Raw genomic sequence first — 27995 nt, forward strand, 5'->3', positions numbered from 1 at the left:
AAACTGTCCTCCTCAGCGCCCCCGCGGCCTAACGGCCGCCAGAGCGCGCCCCGTCTCCATGGCGACCGGCTTTTCTCTGCGAGGACCCGGGCGGTGGGGCTGCCCGGCGCGCCTGTTCGGCGCCACGATTCCGCGGTCGGAGCGGCGGGTGGGTTTCAGGTGTCGGGGCTGCGCCGCGGCCGCAGAACTAGCAGGCGGGCGGGCTTGGTCCGGAGTGCAGGGGAGGCGGGCGGCCCGGCGGCGGACTGGGCCCCCGGGCCTGCCGCGCGGGCGCTGAGCTGGCGGGGCGGGCCGGGGCCCGGACGGTGGCTCCTCCTCCTCTGGCTGCAGGTAAGGGCGGTCGCGGGGAGCGTCCGAGATGAGCTGCTTGCCCCGGCCCTAACCGGGGGTCTCTGGGCGTGGGGGGTGGGGAGGTCCTACGGAGCGTCACACCGTCCTTAGCACCCCTAAGCGTAAGGGGGCCGTGTTGACCCCTAGAATTTAGAGGGCAGTACCCCAGGCCACATCACCCAATAGAAAGGGCATCCTCTCAAAGAGGGGACCCCCCCCCCCTCCTCCGTCCCTTGCACCGAAATGGAGAGATGGCCTCCATTCGGAGAGTCTCCCAGGTTGGCCGTCCAACACGCTCGCCGGCTGCACCGGCCCCTCCCTATAGGGGCCAAGGGTTCGCTTTGCCTCTCTTTCAAAGCTGGTGTCTATCTCAAAAACTTAGGCCCTCCCTTGTTACCCCCTGAGCGAGATGGGGTGCCCACGCTTGGGAGAGAAACCTCCCTGGGGAACCTGGGCCTGTGAATCCTAGGTGGCTCTCTGGCCTCTATGCTGTGTTGCGTGTCAGGGTCACAGACAGTGGGATGCTCAGCTTTCCCCGGGCAGGCTGCCGCCCACATTCATACATTCAGCACATTTCGCGGTACCTTTTTCTCTGCCACGCAGTGAGCCTAGGATACGGCTGTGACCAACCTCAGGTCCTTACCTTCCTAGAGCCCAGAGTGTGTCAAGGGAGACAATGGTGTAACCCTAGAAATAAATGACAGCCAGCTTTATTCTTGGATAGGGAGGGCCGGGAGATGTGGGAGCTCAGGGCAGCTGCATCTTGAAGGGGGCAGGGGGAGGGGAGGAGAGGCTCCCTCGAGTCCTGAAAGCCAAGTAGGAGTTAGCCAGATGAAGAGGTAGGAGAAAGTGGATGTATATCTTTAGTGCTTTTCCACTTTTCAGCCTGGCAGAGACTTAATAGACTTTCTGTTGTATGTAGAAATTGACATATCCCTCTGTTACACCCTCCCCCTTCCTTTTTAAAAATTTTATTTATTTGGAAATCTCTACACCCAAAATGGGGCTCAGACTCACAGCCTGGTGTCAAGAGTCGCTTGCTCCTGCAACTGAGCCAACCAGGCACCCCCGTTTTACTCCTTTTTAAATGCACTTTACAACGTGTCAGTTGCTATAGAGGCAGTACGGTATTTGAGCTATGAAGATATGAAAAAAGGAAATTGCTTGTGAGGTTCCATTTGAGAGAGATCTCTGCTGGAATCCATGTCGTTCCTTATGTTGAAATGTGTTTTCATGACCATTATCAAAGATTGTGTTCCCTTTCTGAGCTGAGAACCACCAATGCTCCTATTTACAAGATCATTCAACAAATATCACCTGCCCACTACCAGTGGAGGTTTTTGATGGTGAGGATACATCAGTAAACACTTTGTTTCATTGGGGTCTCTGTTCTCATTAGGGCTCACATTCTAGGCCCAGAAGACAGATATAAAGAAACAAAGAAATGAAGGGCACCTGGATAGCTCAGTTGGTTAAGTGTGCGACTTGGGCTCTCGTCATGATCTCACCATTCCTGAGTTCGAGCCCCTGTATTGGGCTCTGTGCTGACAGCTCAGAGCCTGTACCCTGCTTCAGATTCTGTGTCTCCCTTGCTCTCTGCCCCTCCCCTGCTCATGCTCTCTCTCTCTCAAAAATAAATATTAAAAAAAATAATAAATGAGAGGATTTCATAATTGAGGAGGGGATGTGGTGAACTTTCCTGATGGCCTCTGAGGGGATGGATAACAGTATAGAAAGATAACCTTGGCCTGAGATACAGTTGTGAGATTGAGTTCCGTATTGGGCTCCTCGCTGGATGTGGAGTTTGCTTGGGATTTTCTCTCTTTCTGCCCCTCCCTCTCTCTTTCTCTCTCTCAAAATAAACATTTTAAAAAATGACCTTGGGCTTTGGTGACCTCAACAAGATGAGTTTGAATGGAACAGTAGGGACAGAAGTCTGGCCTGGAGGAGGCTAAAAGAGGATGAGGAAGAGCTAGAGGTAAAATTTTTTCAAGCATTTAGAGTGAGGGGAGCAGAAAAATGGGTCCGTGGGTCAACTGGGTGAGGGGAGTGGTGTCTTTTTTTTTTTTTTTTTTTTTAATTAATTAACTGGAAAGATACAAGAGCATGATAGTATGCTGATGGGTGTGATCCAGCAGAGAGTGAGTTTGCTGATGTTGTGCCAAGGAAACAAGTAGAGATTAGCTTACAGAGCGTAAGTGGAATGACCTTTCTTGGGACTACATATTTTTTTTTTTTTAATTTTTTTTTTCAACGTTTTTTATTTATTTTTGGGACAGAGAGAGACATAGCATGAACGGGGGAGGGGCAGAGAGAGAGGGAGACACAGAATCGGAAACAGGCTCCAGGCTCTGAGCCATCAGCCCAGAGCCTGATGCGGGGCTCGAACTCACGGACCGCGAGATCGTGACCTGGCTGAAGTCGGACGCTTAACCGACTGCGCCACCCAGGCGCCCCTCTTGGGACTACATATTAACAAGAGGGAGAGCAGAAAAGGTGGGTACATCTGCCGAGAATGGGTGCTAATGCCGGTAACTAGCAAGTTAAAAAAAAAATGGTATTCTTTCTCCCTAAGGTTTCTTCAGCCATATTTTTTGGATACGCCTGTCCTGGTTGTGTGTGTGTGTTTTGTGAGTGATTTGGGAATGTGAAGGTTTTATAATTTCTAAACAAAATATTAACTTCCCTAGTGAAAAATTGAATATTGCTGATCAAATTGTTCTTAGCTGTGTACTCTTAAAAAATATAGCCACTATTACACATCCAGGTTCTACATGAGGTTTTGAGAATTCTTTCTAACCACATCAGTGAGTTTCATTACAAGGAGTAGCAATAGGAAAGAAAATATGGATCAGACATACTTCATAATAATTAGCATTTGGCAGAGAGATAACTGTGGAAGTTTTAGAAGCAAATGGTTTCTGCCATGGTGGTTTATTTAAGTACATCAAGTACCTGTCAGGATTGTGGTTTTCTTGTGTCTAGCTAATTACCTCTCAATCCACATACTGTCTCTAAGTAACTTACTGGACGTTGTTGAGCTAAAACACTGTCCCTTGTATCATTAAGTTAAATGAGATTTATTCGAGTGAGATGGTTCTCTTTATTTGTGGTGGAAATTGGCTCCAAGCAGGCAGATGTTAGAGTTTTGTCTGCGGGGCTCCTGGTCAACCAGTTTTTATAGGTAAGGCTCAGCCCACCATGTGAAAAGCACACAGTGTATATAATGACGTGCATTCTTTAGAGAAGTTCACTGGTATAATGTACTTTATATATACTGCTCTAGAAAGAAATGGGAGAGAGGGAGAGAGTGTGTGTGTACGTATTTTAGATTGTTCTTTGGGAGTCTGAATTATTTTCTCCCCAGTTTGTAGTCTAATCTGTGATTCTCAGTTCTTAAAACAACCCTTCAATAGATTTCTTTTTTTTTCTCTTTTTTTCAAAGGTCTTGAGAAATCAAGTGCCTGATAGGCACACACTTAAGATGAAATTAATTCAAACTTACTTTTATTTAATTATTTAAATTTTTTTTATTAAAAAAATTTTTTTTTAATCTTTATTCATTTTTGAGAGACAGAGTACAAGTGGAGGAGGGGCAGAGAGAGAGGGAGACACAGAATCCAAAGCAGGATCCAGGCTCTGAGCTGTCAGCACAGAGCCCGACATGGGGCTTGAACCCCCATGAGCTGTAAGATCATGACCTGAGCTGAAGTCAGATGCTTAACCAATTGAGCCACCCAGGCACCACACTTTGATGTAGAAATATGCTATAATTCAGGGTGCGTTGTGAAGTTAGTAGCCTTATGTAAATGTTAGATGCTTCCATGAGGGGGAAGATGAAGTAGAAAATGGTAAATGTCTCAAAGGTAGGATTATAATATCCTGGTTGCATAAACCTGTTTTTATAAGGAAACGTTACCCAGAGATTGTTGTAGAAATCTCATCATTTAATTTTGTTCCACACACAATCTCATTTTCATTGGATGATCATTATTATTATTTTACAGTTTTCTTTTTTATTTATTTTTTAAGTAATCTTTACACTCATTGCAGGGCTTGAACTCACAACCCCATGCTCTTCTGACAGAGCCAGCCAGGCTATTAATCTTTTTTTTAAGTGAAAGCATCAGATGAGCTGAGGAGCACAAGCCACAGGCAGAGTGACAGTATTGGATACCACTTTAGGAAGAGATGAGTAGTTACCAACAGAAATGAAACCCTGGAAAGAAGCTCATTTTTCTTTTAGGGGATTTTTAATTTTTGAGAACAGCAGTCTCAAATTTTGACGGCAAAATTGGGTTTTGTGCATTTTTGTAATTATGTTTCTTTAAATGAATTTCTCTTTAAATGAAATTTTGTTTTAAATGAAGTTGGAAAATTTTTCTCTTTAATTCCAGTTAAAGCTGAATGGGATACAACTCAGAACAGGGACGTTTTGTGCCAGTGAGGCCGACCTCAGGCTATAGACAACAGAGTCCATGTCTAATTTAACTAGAAATTTCACCTGGAGAACATTTCCATAGTGGTTAGACCTCAGGTAGTCCTCTTGGTAGAATTTATTTTGCTTTTCATCTGGTGATATTTAACATACAAGGCTATCTATTTCTCCCAGGTTATTTGCAAGTATTTTATTATCATGACAACTATATAAAATTCAGATCCCAAATTGGGTTCTTGGAGACTATTAATTCAGAATGAGCTTCTGGCAGAAAATACTTGTATGCATTTCTTGTTTCTATCTAAATAAAATGCTGAGGCATTTCGATGGCCATTCTCATGTACCTGCTGACTTTGGGGGCTTGTTTTTGTTTTGTAGGGTTAAAAACTAATATTTATATAAGACAGAAGAGAAAGATGTCATTCCGTAAAGGTATGCTCTTTCTACAAATTTTCTTGTTTTTATAGCTGCTCAAAAGGTAAAGAGATGTAATGCAGGCTTTTCCTCTTTGTTTCAGTAAACATCATCGTCCTGGTCCTGGTTGTTGTTCTCTTCCTACTGGTTTTGCACCATAACTTTCTCGGCCTGAGCAGTTTGCTAAGGAATGAGGTTTCAGGTATGGGAACCCTTACTAATGTTTTGGCATCTGTTGAGGACCCGGGGTTCCCTGTGTCCCACATCCTAAAAGTTATAACACTAGGCTAAAGGAAAATAAAGTTTTCTTCTTGTCCTTACAAAAGCTGCTAGGAAAAGGTAGTGGTGCTCCTTGTGTTCTTATGGCCCCACCCCCACCTCCCTGTTGTGGAGATTTGCTAAGGGTTTTATCTTACCGCAGACCCCTTTTCACCAAAGCAGAGGCCTTAGGGGAACTGTCTGCTCATTGCAGCAGGGGAGGGCTTCAGAAGGTGGGGACAGGTATGTGAAGCTTCTACTTGATGCCTGCCCTGTTTACTGGTGTCATTGGGCTCCTTTCCTTCATCTGTTCTTTCCTTTAACGTGTGGAACAGTAGTACTGGGACCATAGTAGTAAAACAAAACCAGAAAGCCTTATTAACTGATGTAAAAAATCACTTTATTGCATAATTCCATTGCTCTACTGCAGTATTGGGAGGTTTCAGGATGTTTGTCAAAAATCATTTTGCGGTTGCTACCCACCCTAGTTGACCAGAACAAGAAAAGACGAATAGCTTTTGCCTGACCTTCACAGAGTGCTCTGAAATAACAGTATGTATTTACATATATACATACAACATACATTAAGCAAGTAAGTATGATATGTATAATGTATGCATAATGTATGCTCTTGGTGGGAACATTTAGAAAAAGGAAAACAGCATTCAGGCTCCACGAGAATACTTTGTTCACTGCTTTATCTCCTATGTAGTTGGATGATGGCTAGTACACAGGAGGTGCTCAATAAATTTTCATTGAAAATTATTTCATTGCCTAGATACAGCTATTACTAAAATTTTGGCTTAGTACCTTCCTGCCTTTTTTTTCTGTGTATGTATTTTTTCTGTCATGAGATGATGTAATATATAAACTGCAATGACCTGTTTTTCCATGTGATTATATCTGAAGCAAGTCACCGTGATGGTAGATATTCTTCATATATAATTTTAATGCCACATAGTTTGTTTTCCACAGGAAAAATAGTCTTGGAACAATGTGACTCAGCCTTTTTTTGATGGCATTCCCACTATAAGAAACATGTTATAGACAGCACCCAAATATACATGTGTATTTGCTTATTGTCCATCTACCCTTCGTGGTGGTAGAGATTTGTGTTTTACTTATGGCTATGACCCCAATGCCTAGCACATATTAGATGCTCAGTGTCCAATGAATGTAAATGAATGAATATATATTGTAAAAGGCAAAAAGGAACGTTTACAAAACAGTACTTAGAATTGCTGTGTGTGGTGTGTGGTCTGATACTTTTCTGATTTGGTGCTCTATTCCAATTCAGGAATTGCTTTTCTACTCAAATTCTGATTGTGACCCACTAAATTGATTTCATGCCTATTTATGGGACACAGTTCATGGTTTGAAAAAAAATGGTTTAGGGGCGCCTGGGTGGCTCAGTCGGTTAAGCGGCCAACTTCAGCTCAGGTCATGATCTCACGGTCCATGAGTTCAAGCCCCGCGTTGGGCTCTGTGCTGACAGCTCAGAGCCTGGAGCCCGTTTCAGATTCTGTGTCTCCCTCTCTCTCTGACCCTCCCCTGCTCATGCTCTGTCTCTCTCTGTCTCAAAAATAAATAAACGTTAAAAAAAAAAAATTTTTTTTAAAAAAGAAAAACATGGTTTAGTCAGTTTCTAGGTTTTCACAATTATAAACACACTTGCGACTTTGGATTACCTCTCAGATTTGTACTTAAAAGAGGCAAGGGGTTATTACTGGGTCAGAGATCATGTACCTGTTTAAGGTTCTTGATACAAATTGCTAAAAAGACATTCTGGAAAGATTCTATTGTATTCCCACCAGTAATGTATCAGAATTCAGTCCACCAATATTTTTTTTAATGTTTCTACTTTTCTAAAAGCCTTGTCACACATAGGAAAACACAGAGTTTCTGGGCTATCTGCCTCATGTTGTAATGGGGGGAGAATAAAGTAAGTATAATCCTCACCTTACCTCTTATCATGTCTTGGGCTCTAGATCAAAAGCTTATGAGGTTTTGTATCACAATACTTTCCTTGTGTGTGTTCTTTGCAGATTCAGGAATTGTGGGGTTTCAGCCCATAGACTTTGTCCCAAATGTTCCCCGACAAGCTGTAGACGGGAGACAAGAGGAGATTCCTGTGGTCATCGCTGCATCTGAAGATAGGCTCGGGGGGGCCATTGCAGCCATAAACAGCATTCAGCACAACACTCGCTCCAATGTGATGTTTTACATTGTTACGCTCAATGGTACAGCAGACCATCTCCGGTGAGTTCTGCTTGCCTGATGATTCTGCTTCTAGAGGATGCTCTAGAACAGGCCAGCTGCCAATCCAGGAATGTTTTTTTCCATATGTGTATACTTCTTCTATACAATTGAGATCATACCACATAAAAACTGCACATGAGAGGTTTTTCCATGTGATTGTATCATAAACACATCCCTGTGGTAGGACAAAGAATATAAGGAATTTGTACCAAGATGTAAATTAATTCTGTCATACACACATTATTAAATCAAGATTTTTTTTTAGTAATAGTTTCTCAGTGAAGGAAGCAATATGTTGATTTACATTCTGTTACAAGTTCCTTATCTCATGGACACACCCTGAGTAGTTAGTTCTAGAGTGGGATGGGTCAGGGGAACGATGGCAAGGTGGTGTGGTGAAGTGAGCATATAGATGAGAATCCGGATCCTGGCCCAGTGATTGGGGAGAATTACTTAACCCCTGGGAGCCCATTTCCTCATCTCTAAGTATGGGGTGAAAATGTCCAACTTAGAGGATTATTGTGTTGAAAATGAGAATATATAAAAAAAATTAAGAACATAATAGTCAGTAAACGTTCCTTACTGTAATTGTGATTAATCAAAGAATCCTAATCTGATAAAGTCATCCAGATCTTGAAAATGCTCTGAATTCAGATTTATAATATTCAAAGAAACATCTTATTTAATAGGCTAACAGTTGTCACTGTTCTAAAACATTTCTGTCCTTGTGACTTTCTCCATAGTTCCTGTTTAGTTTGTGAAAGTTGTTATTATTTTTCCTATATTTTAAGGACTCCAAGGGGCGCTTGGGTGGCTCAGTTTGTTGAGTGTCTGACTTTGGCTCAGGTCACAATCTCGTGGCTCGTGGGTTCAAGCCCTGCCTCCGGCTCTGTGCTAACAGCTCAGAGCCTGGAGCCTGCTTTAGATTTTGGGTCTCCCTCTCTCTCTCTGCCCCTCCCTTGCTCATGCTCTGTCTCTCTCTCGGTCTCAAAAATAAACTTTAAAAAAGTAAATAAAAACTCCAAAACCATCTAAAATAATGTAGAAATACTGCACTAGCAGAGACCACAGGAAAAATGTGCAGTTATTTACAGAACACAGACTTTCTTAGAGTTAGTACCTTAGACACTGGTGGAGGAATTACTTAGTCATTACACTGAATTAATGAGTCTAAAAGAACAGGCTGACTACCAGTTTTGTCGACAATTAGCTTTCACTGCCATCATATTTTGACTTTTCTTCACCACGTATTTGGAGAAACAAGAGTTGATTGGTCCGTGTGATGATGGGATGTTCTCAACTGGTTTCTCTCCAGCACTGATCCTGAATGTGAGCCTGGTGGGAGCACTGTCCATCACCACAGAATCTTGGTTCAGGCAGGGACTTTGATGGGCATACCTTCACTTAGATGAGGAAACCAAGGCTCATAGAAGAGGCTTGAAGACATCTATATGGTCCCCAGGGTTTCTCTTAAACTACATTATGCCCTCATTGGAAGACAGAGAAGGCTATAGTTTGGGGACATAGTTACTTATTTAAAAAAATTTTTTAGGGGCGCCTGGGTGGCTTAGTTGGTTAAGCGGCCGACTTCGGCTCAGGTCATGATCTCATGGTCCGTGAGTTCAAGCCCCGCATCGGGCTCTGTGCTGTCAGCTCAGAGCCTGGAGCCTGTTTCAGATTCTGTGTCTCCCTCTCTCTGACCCTACCCCGTTCATGCTCTGTCTCTGTCTCAAAAATAAATAAACGTTAAAAAAAAAAAATTAAAAAAAAAATTTTTTTTTAATGTTTATTTTTGAAAGAGAGCACGCGCTCGCACATGTGTGGGAGGGGCAGAAAGTGAGGGAGACACAGAATCTGAAGTGGGCTCCAAGCTCTGAGCTGTTAGCACACCTAACGAACCATGACGTGAGATTGTAACCTGAGCTGAAGTTGGACACTTAACTGACTGAGCCACCCAAGAGTTCCTGGGGACATGGTTATTTAAAAATTTTTCTTTAATGTTTATCTATTTTTGAGAGAGAGAGAGAGAGAGTGCAAGTAGGGGAGGGGCAGAGAGAGAGAGACACACACAGAATCCAAAGCAGGCGCCAGGCTCCGAGCTGTGAGCACGGAGCCCAATGCGGGGCTCGAACCCATCAACCGCAAGATCATGACCTGAGCCAAAGTTGGGTGCTTAACCGACTGAGCCACCCAGGCGCCCCAAGGACATGGTTATTTTTTTTTTTTTTTCCAACGTTTTTTTTTTTAATTTATTTTTGGGACAGAGAGAGACAGAGCATGAACGGGGGAGGGGCAGAGAGAGAGGGAGACACAGAATCGGAAACAGGCTCCAGGCTCCGAGCCATCAGCCCAGAGCCTGACGCGGGGCTCGAACTCACGGACCGCGAGATCGTGACCTGGCTGAAGTCGGACGCTTAACCGACTGCGCCACCCAGGCGCCCCAGGACATGGTTATTTAAAACAAATTCGGTGCTTTATTTTCATCAGGTCCTGGCTCAGCAGCAGTACCTTGAAAAGCATCAGGTACAAAATTGTGGATTTTGACACTAAACTTTTGGAAGGGAAAGTCAAGGAGGATCCTGACCAGGGGGAATCCATAAAACCAGTGAGTTCCATACATCCTTGTTTGTACTTGGAGTTTGGTGGACTCGAACACAGGTTTGAACTGCATGGGTCCACCTATATGCAGATTTTTTTCGATACAGTACTATAAATGTTTGTTCTTACGATTTTAACATTTTTCCCTAGCTTACGTTATTCTAATACAGCATATAGTATGTATACCAGATGTATGGACTGTTATAGGTAAGGTCAACAGTAGGCTATTAAGTTTTGGGAGACTTAAAAGTTGTATGTGGATTTTTGTGCAGGGGGCCAGTGCCCCTAAACCCCAAGTTCTTCAGGAGTCCACTGTGTTAGGAAGTGATTGGAATACTTGGGTAACTGGGTATGGTTCCCTGGGGATCAAGGTTGGGCAGTTCTGAGAGACCTTTAGCTGTCTTCTCCTGCATGGGTACTGAGAGCACTCTGGGAGTTTCTAATAAAGGCATAGTCACTGATGAATCCTGTGCCAATGGCTCTTTCTTTTTCCTTTCCCAGTTAACCTTTGCAAGGTTCTACTTGCCAATTCTGGTTCCCAGTGCAAAGAAGGCCATATATATGGATGATGATGTAATTGTGCAAGGTACCAAAGACTGTCACCATTAGTGCTGTTCTCTATCCAGAGTGTGGGTGGTAGCAATTGTTTTATTTATGGTATCTTATAAAAGGTCATCCTAAGTGGGAGGAATGGGCATCTTGAGGCAACTCAAAGTGTAAATCTTAAAAGAAAAAAAAAAGTAAATCTAAATCATACACCTTGTCTGTTTCAGGGGATATTCTTACCCTTTACAACACACCACTGAAGCCAGGGCATGCAGCTGCATTTTCAGAAGATTGTGACTCAGCCTCTACCAAAGTTGTCATCCGTGGAGCAGGGAACCAGGTAAAGTTCTTATTCAAGATCTTACATAGACACGCCACTCTCTATACTGCAGGGTAATGGGGAGAGGCAGCAAAATCAAGGGGCCCTTTACTTTTTGCTACATGTTCCATTCCCCAGTTCATCCCCAAATTCAAGGCCACTTTTCTGTGGACTGGTTCATGATTTTAACAACCTGATTCTCTTTGAACATCTGGCTTAGTAGGTTTATTCTAGGTTCCTATTGTTAATTTGGAATCCGAAATGTCACTGTTTTGTTAAAAATGTTTATTGGAGAGGAGGAAGAGAGAGCATGGGCACATGTGTGCAGGAAGGGCAGGGAGAGAGAGAGAGCATCCCAAGCAGGCTCCGTATGACCTGAACCAAGATCAAGAGTTGGATGCTTAACTGACCAAGCCACCCAGGCATCCCCCAAATGTCACTTTTCATTGCTTTACACAGAGCCCCTTTGCTAATAATCTGAGTAGTTTAATAAGCAGGTTTTTTTTTTTTAACTGGCTATCAGTTACATCTATTCTGTTTGAAGCAATAAACCTACTATATATCCCATTTGTGTTTTAGTATAATTACATTGGCTATCTTGACTATAAAAAAGAAAGAATTCGTAAACTTTCCATGAAAGCCAGCACCTGCTCATTTAATCCTGGAGTTTTTGTTGCAAACTTGACAGAATGGAAAAGACAGAATATAACCAACCAGCTGGAAAAATGGATGAAACTCAACGTAGAGTAAGTATATATAGCTGACCATGCTGTAAAGATGCTTATTTCAACCCGGTGGTCTTAAGAGGAATTTTTAAGGATTCTCCACTAACAGCTTACATTTGTCATTTGTCCCCCCAAGAGAGGGACTGTACAGCAGAACACTGGCTGGCAGCACCACAACACCACCTCTGTTGATCGTATTTTATCAACAGCACTCTACAATTGACCCCATGTGGAATGTCCGCCACCTCGGTAAGTTGAAAAAATTAACCAAAGGCCTAACTAATAAAGAATTTAAGTGTCTTTCCTCAGGGATGGGATATATCCAGTTCCCTTTAAGTTTTCTGGAGTTTGATGTAGCATTCTTATTTCTGACTAGTACTAGGTACAATCATTTGGCTCTTTTTTTCTCAATGTAAGGTTCCAGTGCTGGAAAACGATATTCACCCCAGTTTGTAAAGGCTGCCAAGTTACTTCATTGGAATGGTCACTTTAAGCCATGGGGAAGAACTGCTTCCTATTCTGATGTCTGGGAAAAATGGTACATTCCAGACCCCACAGGCAAATTCAGCCTGATCCGAAGACATATGGAGATCTCAAATACAAAATAAAACATAATTTATGCTATAAGCATTTCTCAGGAAATCCTGGAAGACAGTATGTGTGGGAATTAACAGTTGCAAGGCTTCAATGCCTACCTGCAGCAACCCATGGAAAGAGGGACATTTCAGCTGGGTAAAGAGGATGAACTACCCTGTTTAGCAGTCAGCTTCCCAGATAGGCTATAAATGTCTCCATCTGCCTTACCAAATGTTTGCTTACTGCCATACTGAAGGACTGACAGGGATGGTACGGCTAGTTCAACACTACTGCTTGGTTTTAATTTTGTAATATTAACCTGTGGTCTGATCTGTTAATAAAGTGAAACCTACATTTTTCAATAGGTGTCTGATGGTTTGCTTCCAGGTGATTAAGTATACTTCTACCCAGTTGTTAAGAGAGCGGTGCTGCTATAGAATTCAGACACTTTATAATTGCCTCATTTTTAAAGAATGAGTGTACCATGATATATATTTACAAAATTCACACAGCTTATGGCATACAGCAACAAACTATACATCACACACAATAGAACAGCTCAGCAGTCTGCTCAAAATGTAAAAAAAAAAACAAACCACAAAACCCAACAAACACCTTCTAAAAAGACAAGGTTGTTACACATAGTCTGTACTGAAGTCATAAGCATCATCTTCCTCTTCAGCCATTTTATCTGAGATGTAAGATTGTGCTGACTCATCTATATTGGAGAAAAGAAAAGTTAAGGTTAAAATTCCATACCATGCCGCTTTGTTATTGGTAAATCCCTCCACCAACCCACCTGCTTGAGACTCTTCAGGCAGTGCCCACGTCTCTTCCGCCGGGACCATGGCTAAGCTCTCTTCCTGTGGGACAAAGAAGCAGTGCAAGATTAGTAACCCTTGTCTGCTCATTAAGTAACTGCACATCTGGAAAGACTCTGAAGGTACTTGTAACGAGACACACAAAATTAAGACTCATGATTGCAAACCTTAAATACTAAATCTTAGGTTTTTTTCTTGGGTTTTTTTTTTTTTTTGGTAGTCTATCATGAACTGTTTAATTTCTACTTTCATCTCTTTCCCATTTGTTAAACATTATTAATGCTAAAAAATGCACTCAAGCTTAAGCAACTTGTGTGCAACATACTTACATCAGCTTCTTCATCAACACTTTCCTGGTCACTGTCAAGGTCGTTGTGGTCCTCCCCCTCCTCCTGCTGTTTCTGTCTTGGCAGTTCTTCAGGAATGTCCTTTTCTTCTATTATTCCATTTGTTAGACCTGAAGACTGGAAAAGGATGCTCCTGGCTGAACGAGGGCCCCTGATGCCTAGGGAAGGAACATAGTCCATGTAAACAGAGACCTTTTACTGCCCTGTCAGCCAACGAAGAGAGCAAACACAAGCCTTGCTTACTGTGTATGCTGTGTGCATTGTTCTTTTCCAATTCTTCCAGATTAAAGCCCTGTTTCATGTCTGTCATGATGCCCTCATTAAAATGTGGAGAAGGAGTCCAGGATGTAGGGGGATGGCAATAGTAACCTAAGGAGGCACTAGTATTAAAAACAAGATTTGTCAAAAACCAGGGGTCTTCATTCCATGTGGTCCTCAAAATGCCAAGAGAAAGGAGTCTTACCCTGTCCACTCAGACCACATCAGTTTGGCTGCACCTTCTACATTTGGGCTTCCACCTTTTTGGTGCAGTCCTCTTCTCTGAGCAAGCAATGTAAAAAATTCCAGAGGATTCTTAAAGTCTGGGACAGTAAATTTCAGTACTACCTTAAGAAAAAAAAAAAAGGAAAACTGAAAATTTCATTCATCTGATACAGTGTAAAAAGCCTTGAAAAATCTCCCACTTAAATGCTTATGATGAAAGAGAAAATGGAGCTCAAGGGAAGAGGTTCTTATACCTGTCGAGCATCAGCCTGGGACAAGATGGCGCTAGCGGCCTCTACTGGTTTCACCATTTCAATACTCGCTGGACTCCTCAGAGCAAGTGTGCTGGCAGAGTTAAGCGGAGACACGATGCAGCTTGGACTGTCTATGACTGTGATCTGTTTGTCCAAGGTGACAACCTGCATGCACCTAGAACAAGGGGGATGGTAACTGATGGGAGCACTGGTTTACCTGAAGGATGAGAGACAACGCGAAGCTCAGGGTTGGATTGAACAAACTCAGCACACAGTCTGTCAGATCCAGTTTATCATCATTCGCTTCGTGTTTTATCTGAAACCCTAACGGTGCTCCATCTACTTCTAAAAAGAAACACTACGTTATAGCCTATATGTTGACCTAAATGCATGCTGTTTCCTCTGCCATAAAGATTTCCCCTCCCCTCAATCTATTTGCTTGTCTTTCAAACTAGATGTGAGCTATTCCACTCTAATCCATTCTTCCCTAAACCTAGCACTAACCTAACCCTGTTCCTTTCACTGACACCTCTAAAGAAAGAATGGTCTTCCTTAAGCTACTGAAAACAAAATATTGACTCATCTATGATAAAATATTATAATTATGTAAGAACTCACTTTTACCTTGTCAGCCCCATGGATACACCAACATTACATATCCGTTCTTGTTTCAAGCTATTGATGATGCTGCTTTTCCCCACATTTGGGAAACCTACAAATGGGAAATCCACAGAACAAAAGGCATTATGTATTATATTGGTAATTACCAAATTTCCACTGCCTTATTTTAGGTTTGCCTGATGTTTAGAGCAAGATCAGAGTTGGATCTGAGTGTCTTCATTTCAACACTAAGACAAATCTTAGCATCTTCATTTCTTGCACAAGAAATCAAGGGTAGGAGGATTAATTCAAATAAACTAGGGAGCTTTCAGAAGCCAACTTCCTACAGTGCACATCTGGCAAAAGACTGAAATAGGCAGCAATTAACATTTCTTTGTGTGCATCTGAAATGGGCAAGAAGCTAATGTTTGAACAAGCCCTTTATTAAGCACCAACCCCACACAGTTAACATGGAAAAATTCTCGGCACTTAAGAGGTAATACGTAAGATGTGTTGAACTGAAACTCACCAATTACTCCAACCCGAATGGCTTTGCCGTAAGTCTCCTGAAAACTTCTAAGAAGCTTCCAAAGGCCTTCTTTCCCAACACAGACTTCATATTTGAATGGAGCTCTCTTCTTTAACTTCAAATGCTAAATAAAATTCCAAGTTTACTTCTGATAACTCACCAGATAAAACCCAAGCAATCTGGTTCCAGAACCCAGCTATTAAAATCACACTATTATCTTTCAGATTATCTCTGGATGAAATCAGAGTTGGATCTTATGAGTTCTCATTTTTTAATCAAGATTTTGTACACTCATCATATTTCAGCCATCCAAAATCTGAAAGAACCATACTTCCCACCACTAACAGTGAAGAGTACCTTGATTATCTTGCCTTTGTCCTTCAGATTTGTTGAGGCTCTGAACACCACTGTTGGTAATTCCTTCTTCAAATAATTTAGCCAGTTCTCCAAATTCTCCTTTGGTACCAAATCTAATAGGAATTAGGAATAAGACACATACTCCAATTTGGTAATTTTGTTGATAGGAATATGCACTATCTGATAAACTGGATTTCACTCTGGTTTGTCTCTTCAGTTTTTTCAAAAAGATTTAAGTGGAAGATGGGGAGAGGGTAAGCTCCCCACTATGCTGCCCTTATCTCAACAGATTTTGGTATCTATACCTCTATATTTCTTCAATTCTCCTCTGTACTACTCACCCTTTCAGAATTAAGTCTACCTGTAGATCATTACCCTACTAACTCTAGGGCTATGTTTCCAAAATTTACTCTCACATATCAGCCATGTTTACTGGCCCCAGCAGTAACTGTGGATCCCAATATTACTTTCTGCTTCCCAAGTCTCTGTTCTGGGTTTTCCTGGCCCTGATGCTCAAACCCGTACGTACCTGCACTTCACATAAATACTGTCATACTGCCATCTCTTCCTATGTGAAATATACTGCACAGTAAGCTATGTACAGAAGCCTATACTCTTGATTAAGACAAAGTGCTAAGTAATGAATGTCAAAAAGAAAGTTGAAACCAATTGATCTCTCATAGAAAATACCTCCACCCCATTGCCCAGCACTGTCTTTGGCAACAAGACCATATGCACTGGCTTTACTGAGATCAGAGTTGGATCTTAACAGTCCTCAGTAAAAATCAGACTGCTCACATGTTTTCCTCATACCTCACTAGTGCATATGGAACATAAAACATCCCTTTTGCTCACCTGATTTATTTAATACAAGTACCAGCTTTTTCTGTCCACCCTGGACAATGGCCTCTTCTACCTGGGGACACCTGCAACCAAGAGGATCTCTGGCATCCAACACCTCCAGCACAACATCTGAGGCTTCAATCACCTGTCAAGGCAGAAACTATCAGAGGAGCATCCCTTACTCTGTCTGGCAACACCCTCCATACAAGTATACTGGCGTTTTCCACTTTGCAACTCAAAGTTGGATCTTTTGTGTTCACTTTGGCATGAAGGATGTTCACATATCATTTCTCATAGGAAAGTGAAACACAAGTTTGCTTGGCAGCCTCTGGTCTCTCATCAAAGTGGAAATACCCCACTGTCTTGAACATATTACCCTCCCATAGTGAATTATGTAGTTTGATAGGCCCCTGTGGCCCTGCCAAGACTGCTGAGCAGCAGTCATGTTCTATTCACAGAGGGGAGTGAGCTTAGGAAAATGGGCATTGGGGATGGGAGTTCTGGGGAGCAGCTATGCCAAGACACTCCCTTGACCTCCTTCACTTAGGAGGTCACACAATACTTCCAACAAGAGTATTTTAGAGACTTTTTCCACACTGCTTGCTATAATGTATTTTTCTCTATTAAGTTTTATTTTTGAGAGTGCAAGTGCCCACATGTTGGGGGAGGGGCAGAGAGAGAGGGAGAGAGAAAATCCTAAGCAGGCTCCATGCTAACAACATGGATGTGGGACTCAATCGCACAAACCATGAGATCATGACCTGAGCTGAAACAACCATGGATGCTTGACTGAATGAGTCACCTAAGCACCCCATGTTTTACTCTATTTTAAAATGTGCTATATCATCATGTTACTTTAACACAAAGTACCACTTTTGTAAATCATGCTCATAGGAAACTGTTCCTGTGCAAAAAATTTAAAACACAAGAATATTTCCTTTAGCTAAACAGAAAAGGCTGTAAATAGAATAAGCCACAATAAACAAATAGGATAAGCCAACTTTCTGAAAAATTTTTCTAGCTCAAGTGAATTCCACTTCCACCTTTTCAGGGTTGGTAACAGGAAAAAAGAATGACTCTAGTCTTTTCCAACCTCATTACCATTTTTACACACTAGCCTAGACTAAAATACCTTTTTAAGTTCCTGACAATACAACTTCTTTGGATTCTGTTTGCCTGCCTTGGCTTTGTTCTTAGCTTTACGCTGCCCAAATTCCTACAAGATAAAAAAACAAAGGAAAAAAGACACAAAATTAGCAGTTCAGTTGTAACGTCTTTCTCCACTTTCCATGGCTAATTAGGAGCACTGCAATTGTTATTTCTATAGGTAAAACAGAGTGAGAATGGTCTTTTTCTGCCCAGGCGGTACAACAGCCCCTGCCCTAAGTCTATACTTTTGCTTCTACAATAGAACTCTCATTCACAAAGACACTTGATCATACCTCGTTCACAGGTTCCAAGTTAGATGCCTTAACACCAGGGTTAGTTTCAAGTTTCCTTTTCTTTTCCTGTTCTTTCTGCCTATCGAGTTTCTGCTGCTGTTTTAGTTCTTCAAGCTGTATCCAAGTCATAAGAGAAAAGGGTGAGCCAGAGCAACTTGGTTTTACTTTACTTTCAAAAAGTACACATACCCACACATCACTTGTTCAAAGTTTCAGCTAACATATCTTACTCGCTGTTTCCTTAGCTCAGCTTCCCGAAGAAGAGCCTCTTTAAAGGGAGCACTGTTTGGAACTCCTGGGTCTTTTCTAGGCTTTCTGCGACCCTGTTTTTTGGCCTCCTTCCTCAATTTTCGATGGTGCTCTCGAACCTATCATAATAAAAATTTTTATTAGTTTATGAAATTTACTAGCCAATCTGGCTAAAGTTAGTTATGCCTGTTAAATAACCTAGAAAAGCTGTAGCAAAAAAAAAAAATGTCACCAGAAGATTCTCTGCAAGGGTTAACATACTGATCAGAGTTTACAGACTTTCTTATCACCAAATTACTGCACTTTCCCACAGCCATATTCCTGATGCCTAAGAACTTGTACCCATGGACAGTCTATTTAACTTCAGTTTCATGAGGTGAAATCCTATTAATCCAGACCTCCTAGTGGAGGAGAGGTGGAGCAGAAATCACGTTAGGATTATACTTAATACAGTTCTCCTAAGCACTGGACTTACCTTTTTTTGGATTTTATACCGCTTATGGCAGGTCATGCGTTTACTTGCTTTCTTTAACTCTACAAAGAAACCGGTCACAAAAGGATTAGGCACAAATGATCAATTTGTTTCGTTTTTAGTGACTGTGCTCTAGAATCATATCCCTTTTCCTATTAAGTAGCTAATTAACTCTCAAACTTAATTTAAGTATCATATGTGGCGGATAATAAACATACACCACTCTAAAATCCTAGAGAAGTAGACTGAACAGGTCCGGAGCAGAGCCCAGCTTCCTTGCTCCCACTCTTCTCATATAGACGGGTTGCGCACAGGAGCACATGAGACCCCAAACAGCAGCCACTTCTGGTCAAACACCATGAATTACAAGTTAGGAGCAAACAGTGGGTGTCAGAGGCGGCTCTCGGACCTCACCAGGGCCAGACTGAACGTGGTCATGGAAGGGAAAACGCCGGGCCCGAAACATGGTTCAGACTCAGTTTCCTTGCCTAGTCTCCACTTTTGTCTTCGTTTCGTACAACAGAACAGGCCCACGATTAACGTGGGGCCTTCCCGCTCTTGGTTCTACTACCAGGGACCAGCGCGACGGCCTACCCGCAGGCTCTCCCATTCCCGCAGAGGAGCGCCCTGGTGGTGCATCGGCCAACAGAGACAGAAGCCCCTCCATACCCGCTTCCCGACCCCACTCACTCGGTCGCTTCATCCTGGTAGCAGGAAAGGAAGCAGCGGCAGAAGCTACAACGCGCCTCCGACACAGCCACGTGTGAACTGCGGACAAGCGCGAGCAACACGCACTGACGCTACCGCCGTAAACAGCGCCGCCGTCCGCCCGCGTGCGCGCGCACGCAGTGTCGTGCGGAGCCGGGTTCGCTTGGCGGCCGCGGGACTGGTTTTGCGGCGGCACCGGGAGGGGTGAGGGTGGTGAGGGCGGCGGGTGCTGGAGCGACGGCAGCGGCCGCAGCCGGAGGAGCAATAGCAGCAGCCGTGGCGGCCACGGGGCGGGGCGTGGCGGTCGGCGACCGCGGCCGGGGCTGCAGACGGCGAAGCGGCTGGGTAAGGCCGGGCCCGGGGCGGGTGGGGCCGCTCCCACTCGGCCGGCTGCCGGGCCTTTGTGTGGGCCCCGGCGGGCGGGAGCAGCAGCGGAGGCCCCGCCCCAGCCGTGAGGACGCGCCGGTCGGGCCAGGCGCGCGGGGCGGGGCTCGGCGGCGGGCGTCGGGACGGCCCGGCCGCCTTGCCGCACCTGCCGGCCGGGACAAAGGCGCGCCGCGGCCCGGAAACTCCGCTTCTTTCCCGCCCCAGCCGCTGGCCGAGCGCTCGTCGCGGGCAGCTTCAAAGCTGTCAACGTTTCCCTTAGTCCCCGTACCAGTGACAGGTCCGGAAAGTCTTTCATTTCTTCCGCAGGTCAGGGCCTCCTTTTTTTTGTTGTTTCTTGTCGGTTAGGACGCAAACTCAACTAGTGATTTTTTTTTTTTTCCGTTTTACAGATGACTGTGTTAAGACTGAATGTTGTATCAGTGGGACTTGTATTTATAGTAAAGGCTAGATATTTAAGTATCTTATTTATATGTAACACCACAAAAAATAAGCTTTTAAAACTGTGTACGTTTTCTGGTTTTTAATTGTCCACCTCTTAAAATATTTGACTGTAAGAGAAGCGTAGTTTTGTTGTGATAGGGCAGGTTTGGTGATTTAATGAAGAAAGATTGGCAAAATGTAGAAGAAATACTGAAAAATGGCAAATACACGGTATTATAAACAGATACAGAAATTATTGCTATAGTTAGAGAAACATGTTGGAATAAAACATTCTTATCAACTTATTTTCCAAAGAACTAGGACTCCTCAAAAATGATTTTGAGGTGATTTTTTTCCCTATGAAGAGTAGTATGGTTTTGCTTTATTACTTGCTAACGTATTGTAGTATTTTAAGATTCAAAGGAAGATTAGAAAGTATCTTTTGGAGAAATACTTCCAATTAAAACAGTAACAAATATGTGTGTGGATAAATGGAAGGGGCTTGATTGTTTTCTTTGATTTGGGGGTCTACAAAATACCTCAAATATTAATATTCTATCCTAAACCCCAAGATTAGTAAATTGTGGTATATGTGTATATGATAGGCTATTAAGCCATCAAACATTACGTGGAGATTGTTGACTCGGAAGAATCCCAAGTTAAAACACAAGTTGCAAAATAATACATATGGTTTAACACTTTTGTTAAAAAGGTAAATGAAGCATAGAATAAATACAGAAAACTGAATGCCAGTGTTAAGGATGCTTTTTTCTAGAAAGGATTGTAAGGTTTTTTTTTCCCCTTTGAATCCTGTTCTCCAAGATTCTTATTTTAATCATGCATTACGATATTGAGTATCATGAGAAATAAAGGAGAGTACTAAAAGTTTATAAACTGTCAGAATACACCATATGGTTATAATGAGTAAATATTTTCCCAGTTGCACATTATAAAGTTATTCTTTAGTGCCCACTGTAATTTATTGGTTGTCAGACTTTTGGACATGTGACTGTAATCAGTGCCATTTTAAAATTTCTAACCGAGCTTCATGATGTCTTTCCTCTTTATGGGAAAAGAATTGCTGAAGGGATGCTCACAATCTTTTTAAATTGCACAAACTTTTCTAAATCTCCCACTTATGTATACTTTTAACACATTTATTAAAAAGATGAATTGATCTTTCACGCTATGCCAAATACTATTTTATAAGCCAGTGCTACAAAGATGAATAAAATGTTCTTCCTGTTCCCAGGGAGCATGTAATCCTACAGTTGAAACTTCTTTGTTGTGCTTTGAAGTTTCAAAGTGATTTCATGTACATTTCACAGTCCCAATAATCTAAAGGAGATATGTACACTTGACTGCTCGCTCTCATTTTAGAAGTGAAGAACCAGATCTGAGAGGTTGTGACTCAAGCAACATCAAACAGATAATTTAAGGTGGCGGACTTGAAACTCACATTGTGGTCTTCTCAGTTCAAGTCCTGTTACCTCTCCCACCTGCCAAGTCACATTGCCTCTCTTGCCAACTTCCAAACTACGTTTAAAAATGTGTCCGTTGAATAAGAAAATAATTGAAAATTGCCCTTAAGTTGCATCTTTTTCTTGTTTTACCAGAGACAGTGAATGGTTTAAGGAGTTTTGGATATTGTGTGGTCTAAACTGGTATACACACCAATGATTTACTTTTTTTTGGTCATTTGCTTTTCACTGGATTATTTATGTAGATAATTATGACCTGCCAAAATGATTGAAGGTTTTGTTTTTAATCTTTCTAAACCTGTGTGTGGTGTCTTTCCAATGCTGATAGGACTTTTGGAAAGAAATGTCTTTCTCTGAATTTTTTTTTTTTTTTAGGGGGGGAGGAGTTTTCCAGACTCTGCTCACATGGGCCATTCTTGGTTTGTTCCAGCTTGCCAACACTTGGGGTCACATGTGAGCCTTCCACATGTGTTCACTCTCCATTCCAGCTCTGTGATTGAACTCTGCTCTTATTGACTAGGGGGCATTTGGGCAGGCATGCTTCATTCCTGGAATTGACAGTCATTCCATGTGAGTAAAGTGGAATCTCAGTGAGCCTTCTTTAAGTATATGAAAAGCATTTGGTTTTAAAATGGAAAGAAATGTCAGGTACTGTTAGTGCCTGAGCCTTTGCAGCAGTTTGGCTCAAGAGAACTGATATGCCTATGTTTTCCAGTTCTCTTATCTTTCTTTAGCAGTTCTACTTTAATGTTTTCTATCTATTCGTACTCATTTTTATTCCTTCTGACCTTTTTTTTTTTTTTATTTCCCCTTTCTCTGCTTTGTTCTTCTCTTTCAGTTTTGAATATATTAACACTGAATCAGCACTTCTAAAGCCCTGCCTTCTCCCACTGGCTTCACTTGGCCTTCAGACATAATGAGGAGACTGGCTTTTCGAGGCGCTGGTTGTGCTCTGGTAAAGCTGGTAAATTACTGATCATCTACACCTTTTCTCTTTTCTGTCCTTCCCTGCCTTTTGCCTTCCACTTTTCTTGAATTTTGTTATCCTTTCCATAAAGAGTCCCTCCTTGTTTTCATCAAATTCACTTGTGTCCTTGTCATAGCTTGTTTAATTAGGTTTGGTCCTTAGTTTCTTCATCTTAATGAATTGAGGCCAGTTGATCAGCCTATTATAAATAAAAGAAAATCAACAAAACCTGGCTGTCCTTGGCATAAGCCCGTTGAACCTTTTAGCCACTTGTAGCCAATTGCAAACTAATATACCTCATAACAAACCAAAGCCTAGAGGAGGGAATATCGTCATGGTAGGCTGTTTTTAAATACCATGTGGACGGTATTTCAGAGGAAGACATAGGGGACTCCTCTTGCTTCTTAGTTGGTAATCAGAATTTTTTTTTTTTTTTTTTTGTTGGTTTTTCCCCTCCTTTCTGTTCCCTGAAGATGCCCAGTTTTTTCTCCATACCTACTGGCAACCCATTCTTTCAGCTGATTGTGTCTTAGTTTACTGAAGTTGAACGTTGATGAGTGAAACTGGGATCAGGTTTTTCTTTTAGCTTTAGAGAAAGATCTTTGAAATCATAGTATACTATTTCATACTTTTGTTAAATTGTACAAGCATTATAGAACCTTCTCAGGCATATACCTTTTCCCTGTAGCTGTAGCAGATCATTTTAACGGTTGCATTTTTTGTGTTACCATCAAATGTATACATTAGTAAAGTCGTGTTAATATTAGTTACTAGACAGCCTACCTAAACCCAAGAGCAAATATTTATGTGCTTCTGAAAGGCCAAGTAGGACCTAAAAGTTCACTTCTGAGGTACTGTTCCAAATTATCTGTTGAAACTTCAAGCTATGATTTCAAGATTCATGAGCATAGAATACCTCATATGACTGACTGAAAAGGAGATCAGTCTGATTGACAGAAAAGTTTCAAAGCAGTTTTACTTCTTTGACATAGGTGTGGTAAGTCACATTAAGTGTTTTCCAGGAATATGTGTTGTGGCCTTCTTTAATGAGTGGAGAAAATTCATTTTCAGTGCATTATTCTTAGAGTTCATCTAAAATGCTAGAAGATTCATTGTCCTCTGCCCTCTACACTGCCACTGCTCATTTTCCTCAAGCACTGATTTCTATTTTTTCCATATCATGGCCCACCTGGAAAATGATCATAATTGTAAGACACACTGGGGAAAACAGATGAAGCTGCTGACTCCAGAGGTGATTGTCTTGGGGTTTCTATCCCCATGACCTGCCTGGCTGCCTTAGGGGCTTGCACTGCACTACATGCAGATTTTTAAAATCCAGTGAGGAGTAAATTTGGAGCCAGACGTGATTGGGTCATTCAAAATTGGTGATACATAAATGGATCTACTTTTGTTGAATTTGTCCTATCTGAATTGAAAGTGTAGCATTCTGGTAAGTGAAGGGGCTAAAGCCAACAAGGTCCAGAATTTCCCCTGAAAAAACTTGACAGTTAAGTTTCTTTACAAGAGTTAAAATATCCTCCTAAGTGAACCCGAATCTTGGTAGCAGGTGGCTAGCTGAGGGCTTGGTGGCAGTGTCTAAATTTAAGTATAAGAACATGGCTGATTATTTCTTATAGAAGAAGTTGGATTCCATGGGTTCCAAGAGAAGACGAGCTACCTCCCCTTCTAGTAGTGTCAGCGGGGACTTTGATGACGGGCACCATTCTGTATCCACACCAGGCCCAAGCAGGAAAAGGAGGAGACTTTCCAATCTTCCGACTGTAGATCCTGTGAGTAACTGGCACCACAGCTTCTGCCTGCTTTTCCTGCTCTTCCTTTAAGGATAAGCAGTTAAGATCCAGGCCTCACCACTTCTTTCTCCTCTGGCTAGATATTCCTAATCTCTTTCCAAATGTAGCTAACAATCTTAACAGTAATAGTGTAATTCAGTGTTAAGAAATAATGGTGGGTGGGTGTGGGTGGGTAAAATAGGTTATCCTATTTAAGGGGATTAAGAGGTATAAACTTCCAGTTACAGAATAAAAAAAGTCACAGAGATGAAAAGCACAGCACAGAGAATACAGTCAGCAGTGTTGTAATAACAATATGTGGTGACAGATAGTAACTACACTTACTGTAATGAGCAGTGAATAAAGTGTAGGTTTATTGAATCATTGTTGTACATATGATATTGTATGTCAGGTATAATTCAATAATGCACTTAAAAAATTAGTATTCAAGAGCTCTCAAGAGAAGTAATTTCTCTGAATACATTTAGAATGGGAAATTTGCATAAAGTGATTCCTGTTTTGATGAAAACATGTTTTTCTAAGAGTGTAATCTGCTGAAGCACTTACCTTAATTCTAATTAAAAATAACCAAATGGGTTAGCAATTCAACAGGCCAGAGAATGGCAGACAATGAAATAGAAATATGTACAAATTTGTTTTGTAATTTTATTGAGATGTAATTGACAGACAGCACCATATAAGTTCAGGGTGTACACTATAATGATTTGACATATATTTTGTGAAATGATTGCCACAATTAGTTTAACGTCTATCGTATCATATAGATGACCAAAAAAAATGGTTTTTTTCCTTGTGATGAGAACTCTTAGGATCTACTCTTGTGGCAACTTTAAAATATACAGTATAGGAGTATTAACTATAGTTACCATGTTGTACTTTATATTCCTAGTACTTATTTATAATAACCAGAAGTTTGTACCTTTTGACAAAAAATTTTAAAATGTTGGTATTTGCATTATACGTTCATTCAAATAACTTTGTGCTTGTCATGTGCTAGGCACTCACTATTCTGATGGTTGGGATATAGCCATGTGTAGGACAAGCCAGTTTTCACATGGAGCTTAGATTCTAGTGCAGCAGAAACAGAATGTAAACAGATGAACAAATAGATAATAAAGTACTCCCAACTAATATTAAGTGTTAAGAAGAAGAGTTTGGCTGAGGCTTCTTGGATCCAAACCTTGAGGCATTTCTTTGCGATTGGAAGGCACTGGCCCCACAGAATACTGGGGAAGGGTGTTCCAGGGAGGAGGGACCCAATGCAGAAGAACTAGGTCAGGAATGGGTTTGTTGTGTTGTGATTACAGAACAATAGTCAAGAGGGAGAAGGAGACTGGCAGAGTCTGCCCAGCCACAGTATGTAGTTACCTTACCTACTCTGTGGTCATTATTACAAATTTAGATTTTATTCTCTGATTAGTAAGAAGCCCCTCTTTTGGATGATTTTAAGCAAGAAAGTGATATAAACTGATTTAGCTTAAAAGAATAATCAACAATAGCATAAATCTGATGAAAGATACCAAAATGTTTAATAAGTTATTTTATTTTATTTTTAAAAATGTTTATTTATTTTGAGAGAGAGAGAGCGGGGGAGAGGCAGAGAGAGAGAAAGAGAGAGTGAGAGAGAGAATCCCAAGCAGGTTCCATGCTCAGTGTGGAGCCCAATACGGGGCTCAGTCCCACCACTGTGGGATCATGACCTGAGCCAACATCAGGAGTTGGACACTCAACCGACTGAGCCACCCAGGCACCCCATGAAGTTAAATTATTAAAAAATTTTTAAATGTTTTTTTTAAATTTTTGAGAAGGGGGGAGAAGGGCAGAGAGACAGGGATAGAGGATCTGAAGCAGGTTCTGGGATGATAGCAGTGAGCCTGATGTGGGGCTTGAACTTACAAACTGTAAGATCATGACCTGAGCTGAAGTTGGATGCTCAACTGACTGAACCACCCAGGCACCAAAGTTAAATTATTTTAAATAAGGAGATACTGTCATGTCAGCACATTTCAGACCTGGGATCCTATGTGGGAACTTGGGGATTTGTCCATTTTCTCTGCTTGCCTTTTAGGGGTCTCTTTTTATTAAGGATAGTCCTTATACCTACACTGCCTCTGTTTTCACATTTCTGGTGATTTTTTTCATCTTTTCATATGTGTAGATTGCTGTGTGCCATGAACTCTACAACACCATTCGAGACTATAAGGATGAGCAGGGCAGGCTACTCTGTGAGCTCTTCATTAGGGCACCAAAGCGAAGGTGAGTTGGAAGGTGAATGGGAGGGATTTGGCCCTGGGTCCATGTTTATGGTGTTTGGTAGTTGAGTTTTTTTAGAAGGAATGGCTTAAATGATAACTGGAGTCCCCATTTTAGTTTTAGTTGTCAAGATGCAGTGAAGCATATTTAAAAAAAAATTTATTGTAAAATACACAACGTAAAATTTATGCATTTTACATTTTTAAGTGGACAGCAGCAGTTCATTGAGTGTTTTTTATTCACATGGGTGTACAACAGATCTACAAAACTTTTTCATAATGCAAAATTCAAACTCTGTACCCATTAGAGAACTCCCAATGCCTCTCCTCCTGCCCCCAGCCCCTGACAGCCACCATTACACTTTGTTTTTCTAAATTTAACTATGTTAGGGATTTTATGTAAGTGGAATCATACAATATTTGTCTTTTGTGACTGGCTTCTTTAACTTAGTATAATGTTTTTAATGGTCATCCATGTTGTAGCATGTGATAGGATTTTCTTCTTTTTAAAGGCAGAATAATACTCCATTGTATGGATATACTGTCTTTTGTTTGTCCATTTATCCATTGATAAACACTTGGGTTGCTTTCACCTCTTGGCTATTGTAAATAATGCTGCAGTGAACATGGGTGTGTAAATACCTCTGATGCTGCTTTCAGTTCTTTTGGATATATACCCAGAAGTGGCATCTCTGGATCTTATAGTAATTCTATTTTTAATTTTTTGAGCAACTACCATACGGTTTTCCACATCACTGTACCATTTTACATTCCCACTAACGATGTACAAAGGTTCCAATTTCTCCATATCCTTGCTACACTTGTAGTTTTGTAGTAAGTTTTGAAATCAAAAGTGTGAGTCATTATGATGGTTAATTCTATGTGTCAGCTTGGCTGGGCTAAGGCATGGCCACATAGCTGGGGAAGCATTTCTGAGTGCGTCTATAGGGATGTCTCTGGAAGAGGTTAGCATCTGAATAGGTAGACTGAGTAAAGAAGATGGCCTTAACCTGTGCAGTTGGGTATCATCCAATGCCCTGAGGCCTTGAATAGAACAAAAGGGGGAAGGAAGGATGAATTAGTGCTCTCTGAGCTGAGACATCCATTTC

General features: G+C 41.7%; 3 protein-coding genes and 3 non-coding genes across 54 annotated transcripts in view; 2 read left to right on the forward strand and 4 right to left on the reverse strand.

Moving 5' to 3' along the window:
* Positions 1-36: 36 nt before the first annotated feature.
* GLT8D1 (glycosyltransferase 8 domain containing 1) lies at positions 37-12825 on the forward strand. 2 transcript variants are annotated; one of them, XM_058726669.1, is made up of 10 exons: positions 37-148; positions 5147-5200; positions 5286-5384; positions 7486-7699; positions 10187-10304; positions 10799-10883; positions 11071-11183; positions 11742-11908; positions 12024-12136; positions 12305-12825. In XM_058726669.1, exons 2-10 carry the CDS (start codon positions 5185-5187, stop codon positions 12493-12495), a joined length of 1116 nt encoding a protein of 371 aa, XP_058582652.1. In that variant the 5' UTR covers positions 37-148; positions 5147-5184; the 3' UTR covers positions 12496-12825. The 2 variants fall into 2 exon arrangements, with proteins under 2 accessions (XP_058582652.1, XP_058582651.1); XM_058726668.1 differs by lacking the exon at positions 37-148 and adding an exon at positions 224-330.
* GNL3 (G protein nucleolar 3) lies at positions 7699-19778 on the reverse strand. Of its 2 annotated transcripts, none has more exons than XM_058726667.1 (15): positions 19551-19778; positions 18864-18922; positions 18370-18507; positions 18140-18253; positions 17830-17913; positions 16710-16842; positions 15855-15967; positions 15498-15621; positions 14993-15080; positions 14369-14543; positions 14095-14237; positions 13875-14011; positions 13614-13789; positions 13263-13326; positions 7699-7874 (listed from the first exon to the last, which is right to left on the reverse strand). In XM_058726667.1, the coding sequence occupies exons 1-15, from the start codon at positions 19561-19563 to the stop codon at positions 7861-7863; spliced, it is 1575 nt and encodes a 524-aa protein (XP_058582650.1). In that variant the 5' UTR covers positions 19564-19778; the 3' UTR covers positions 7699-7860. The 2 variants fall into 2 exon arrangements, with proteins under 2 accessions (XP_058582650.1, XP_058582649.1); XM_058726666.1 differs by lacking the exon at positions 7699-7874 and adding an exon at positions 12893-13181.
* Positions 14602-14680, reverse strand: LOC131511248 (small nucleolar RNA SNORD69). Its single transcript, XR_009261443.1, has one exon. It is a non-coding gene; the product is annotated as a small nucleolar RNA SNORD69 (small nucleolar RNA).
* Positions 15727-15808, reverse strand: LOC131511258 (small nucleolar RNA SNORD19B). The gene has a single exon (XR_009261451.1). It is a non-coding gene; the product is annotated as a small nucleolar RNA SNORD19B (small nucleolar RNA).
* LOC131511247 (small nucleolar RNA SNORD19) lies at positions 16594-16670 on the reverse strand. The gene has a single exon (XR_009261442.1). It is a non-coding gene; the product is annotated as a small nucleolar RNA SNORD19 (small nucleolar RNA).
* PBRM1 (polybromo 1) overlaps positions 19774-27995 on the forward strand; it is a 119153-nt gene continuing 110931 nt past the window's right edge. For 12 of the 47 annotated variants that reach the window (XM_058726629.1, XM_058726641.1, XM_058726650.1 and 9 more), the window contains exons 1-5: positions 20071-20261; positions 22287-22426; positions 22695-22820; positions 24461-24613; positions 26793-26890. In XM_058726629.1, coding sequence (XP_058582612.1) covers positions 22773-22820; positions 24461-24613; positions 26793-26890 — 299 coding nt within the window. In that variant the 5' untranslated portion in view covers positions 20071-20261; positions 22287-22426; positions 22695-22772. Of the gene's footprint in view, positions 19914-20058; positions 20262-22286; positions 22427-22694; positions 22821-24460; positions 24614-26792; positions 26891-27995 lie in introns of those variants that run through there. The other 35 variants (XM_058726606.1, XM_058726628.1, XM_058726624.1 and 32 more) reach the window with 18 other exon arrangements.

Source organism: Neofelis nebulosa, chromosome 4 (genome assembly GCF_028018385.1).
Source record: "Neofelis nebulosa isolate mNeoNeb1 chromosome 4, mNeoNeb1.pri, whole genome shotgun sequence".
Classification (NCBI taxonomy): Eukaryota; Metazoa; Chordata; class Mammalia; order Carnivora; family Felidae; genus Neofelis; species Neofelis nebulosa.